The sequence below is a fragment of the Terrapene carolina genome, unplaced genomic scaffold (assembly GCF_002925995.2).
Source record: "Terrapene carolina triunguis isolate 2854851 unplaced genomic scaffold, T_m_triunguis-2.0 Scaffold210, whole genome shotgun sequence".
Classification (NCBI taxonomy): domain Eukaryota; kingdom Metazoa; phylum Chordata; order Testudines; family Emydidae; genus Terrapene; species Terrapene triunguis.
The window spans coordinates 6,679,311-6,683,221 of NW_020664561.1; the positions used below are offsets into that span (position 1 = coordinate 6,679,311).

At 40.9% G+C, this 3,911-nt stretch overlaps 1 protein-coding gene across 1 annotated transcript in view; it reads left to right on the top strand.

Moving 5' to 3' along the window:
* LOC112107438 (E-selectin) overlaps window positions 1-3,629 on the top strand; it is a 6,397-nt gene extending 2,768 nt beyond the window's left edge. The window contains exons 5-8 of the mRNA XM_029912323.1: window positions 862-1,047; window positions 2,015-2,134; window positions 3,441-3,462; window positions 3,572-3,629. Coding sequence (XP_029768183.1) covers window positions 862-1,047; window positions 2,015-2,134; window positions 3,441-3,462; window positions 3,572-3,629 — 386 coding nt within the window. The remainder of the gene's footprint in view (window positions 1-861; window positions 1,048-2,014; window positions 2,135-3,440; window positions 3,463-3,571) is intronic.
* The last annotated feature ends 282 nt before the right edge of the window (window positions 3,630-3,911 follow it).

A 3,911-nucleotide genomic window follows, 5' to 3' on the forward strand; every position in this document is an offset into this window, starting at 1 on the left:
CTCTGGGAACTTGCTGTGGAATTCAACCTGTGAGTTTGCCTGTGAAGTAGGGTTTGTGTTGAAGGGATCAGACAGGCTGCAGTGCAGCGCTTCTGGAAAGTGGGATGGAGAGCAGCCGGAATGCAAAGGTACTTTTCTTTATCACTGCCCTTCCCAGTACACAGGGCTCTCACTGCTTGTATAGAGTGCTCCTGTGGCGTCCAAACTAACCGCTGATGTGCTCTCTGTGTGTCTCAGCTGTGACATGTGAAGCAGTGAACAGGCCTGAAAACGGCTTTGTGGAATGTACCAGCCATCATCCAGAATTCACCTACAACTCGGCCTGTGAGTTCCGTTGTGAGGAGGGCTGCAGATTAAGTGGATCACCCACAATTCAGTGCACAGCTCAGGGAGAATGGTCAGAGCCCTTCCCAAAGTGTGAAGGTAGGTCTTTGTCATTTCAAAATAATCAAGTCAGGCTCAGGAGCCTAGGTATCTGTTACAAGCATGACACCTCAAATCCTGTGTATTAAAAGTAAGGCCAGCTCGTGAGCTGGTGCAAATTGGTGTAGCGCCATTGAACTCAACGGAGCTACACCAGTTTGCATGAGCTGAGGATCTGATCTAAAGTGATTCCTATTGAAGTCTTAAAGTGCAGAACATTTGAAAAAACAAGTTAGCTTGATACAGTAGTACTACCAGCCCTTTACTTTGCTGAAGTGTAATATATTTTAGCAAAAACTCACTGCAAGGTCATTTATCCCAGAAATGAAATGCAGATGGTGAAATATGGTGCACATTTACTAGAACCAATAGTGGGACCCAGTTTTGGACATTTCTTAGAGTCTTCATTAACCGTTTGTATGTGTTTTTGTATTTCAGTTGCACAGTGTGAAACCCTGATACTCCCTGAGAAGGGCTACATGAATTGTTCACACCCTCTTGGGGATTTTGCATACAGCACAGTTTGCGAGTTTAACTGTACAGGGGGATGGTTGCTAAACGGCTCTAACGTACTTCAGTGCGGCGCTGCAGGGAACTGGACTGCAAGTCAGCCGACGTGCGAAGGTATTTTATGTGTGTTTTTACTTGTAACTAGGTGCTGAAGAGGCCTGGCCTTGTTATTAGATGAGAATCTAGGGAAGGATGGGATTCAATGACTTTTGTCATTTCTAGCGCCGGTCAGATATATTTTTTCCCATTGAAAATATTTGACTTTTTGTTAAAAATCCCGAAAACTCAGAAATTGACATTTTTTGGTTTTCAGCTGAAAATTTTCCTGTTTTTGGCTTTCCATCGAAAAATTGAAAATTTTCAAGGAAAGCAAACAATTTCTGTGACAATTTTCATTGAGGCAAAAACCCAATTAAAAAAAAAAAAAAGCATTTAGACTGAATTTTTTTTGCCAGCTCTAAATACCTCATAACTGACATATTTTCAGGCTAGAACCAAATAGCTCACTTCTATAAGTGGTTGCAAATTATGAGTGGGATTTAAAAAAATGTTCCACCTTGGCTTAACTCTGCTCTTATCCGAGTCAACGGGAGTTGTGTCACTGATTGCAATAGGAGCAACAATGGGCCACACTGAGCACTTTCAAAAATCCCACCTATCATCCCTAAGATACCTTTCCTCACATTGTGTCGTACATTACTCCTTGAGTCAATTCATTGATTTCAGTGGGACTGCTCAAGGAGTCAGACATTACTCAGTGGGAGTAAAGATATCAAAATCTGACCCTAAAGATCCATTCAAAGTAACAAGGGACCCTGCAGAATTGCATCCTCGCTAACCTGCCACCAGTTAGACGGGACTATTTTCAGCATAAAGCTTTCAGCCATTGTTTGGCATATGCAGAGGCTTTCCCTGCCCAGTCCTGCATACAGCAGGTGCCACCACTCAGTGTGAGAAACCAAAGGAAATAAGCAGCTGTCTTGCTGCTTGCAATAGGACTGAATGGAAACGGAACAAGCAGAAAGCACTTCAGAGACTGTGCATTCCTCCTGATCTCATAGGATCTTCTTTGCCTTCTTAGCTCCCCAAGTGCCTGAAGAACTGCTCAGTTATGTCTCTGTTGGAATAGCAGCCACCAGTGCCTCGCTCCTGTCGACAGCATCATTCCTCATTTGGCTTGTAAAGCGCCTTCGAAGGAAAGGTGAGATACTGTCCCAGGTTCATCTCTTTATTTGCACCCTCTGTAGAACTGGTTGGAAATTTTTCAGAAAAAAAAAAAAGTGGAAACTTCAGAGAGAAAATTCCCATCTGTGTTGAAATTTTTCAAATTTCCCTCGAAATATTCCATTTTTAGGTTTTTGACAAAAATCTCCCCAAATTCAACAAAAATGAAGAATTTTCATGTTCTTTGAACATTGCTGCAGAAAATAAAATACGTTTTTCGACCAGCTTTAATCATTAGCAGTTATTGCCAGGAGAACTGACCAGGGATCAGCCAGGAGGACATCAACCAGAAATAACAGTGGTGCCTCCAACCGCTATTGCTCAGTATGCCAGATAGGGCATTTGCAGTGTTGTTGTAGCCGTGTTGGTCCCAATATATTAGAGAGACAAGGTGGGTGAAATAATGTCCTTTATTGGATCACCTTGTTTCTAGAGATATGAATAATGACTGTTATAGAAACAGATATCTATAGAAACAATTATGACTGCAGAGCTGAACAAATAATTCAGAGCAAATAATTTATTTGTCAAATGGAGACTCTTTCTTCTCACAAGTAGTGCATAAGCAGTTTATGCCATTTTTGATTGATCTGCATTTTAAAAATTATTTGCTGACTACTTTCCTGCTCTGCAGTTTGCTCACAGTTTGTTACAAGCATTTGATATTCAAAACATGAGCAATGCTGATTAGTTTTAATTGGACAAATCAGTCACATGGTATCTTTCATTTCCCTGATTATATGAGACATAAAATCAGGTTTCCAATGAAACAACTTACATTTACAAGATGAGAATTTGCTTCCCAGGAATATTCCCTAATATTCACTTAAGATGCATTATTTCTGTTAATTTTCCTGACAATCAACGTGTTTGTTAGAATATGAATGGAACAAAGAACACAAGACGGCTACAAAGGCACCCTAAGAGAATACACTGTGTTAGTTAGGCAAATATATGTGGAGCGTTCATTGAGATACCTGTTCAGTTCTACTAGTAAGTACTGATTTCTCACAGGGAGCAGAGGGGCTGGTCCTAGAGGCCCAGATGTAACAAGTTGCTCTGCTCATGGGTTATAACATTTTGGGGAACAGCTTCCAGGTCTAAGGCCATTACAGGTCAGAAGGGTTATGGAGAAGAGGTGATGATACCTCACCTCAGCCTATAACAGATTTCTGTTGTTAAATCAGTGGGGTAATTCTCCAACAAAACAATGAAATAAATAGCTTGCAAGATGGAGATGGTCATCTCCAGAATGCTAATGATATTATCTTTTTCTCTTGCAGCAAAGAAATTTACTCCTGCCAGGTACGTTGTATTTAAAAAACCACATGAGAAGCATTGCAGTCATTCTTTGCTAACATCACACTGAGTACAGAACAGTTGTATATAAATTCCTCTCCTCTATATCTTACAGCAGCTGCCAGAGTCTCAATTCAGAGTGTACCTTCCAAAGCCCTGCTCATCTAATCTAACGCCAAGTGACTCTGGTAAGATACGCGAGATATTTACACTCATAATTTAGTTTCCTTTTTAAAACACAAACAAACATAGAACGCATTGCTCTTTAGAATGACCTTTAACTGCTGTGTATTTCCAGCAATAAGATTAACCCCTTACTTACCGTGGGACACAGCATACGTGCTGTGGTGATGAGGCCATAAAAGTACCCAGAGATTGACAGATTAATCGATTCGGCGATGGCCATTCCTACGACTAAAGGATAATTGTGTTAGGTTCTGTGCCCAACCTTAGGA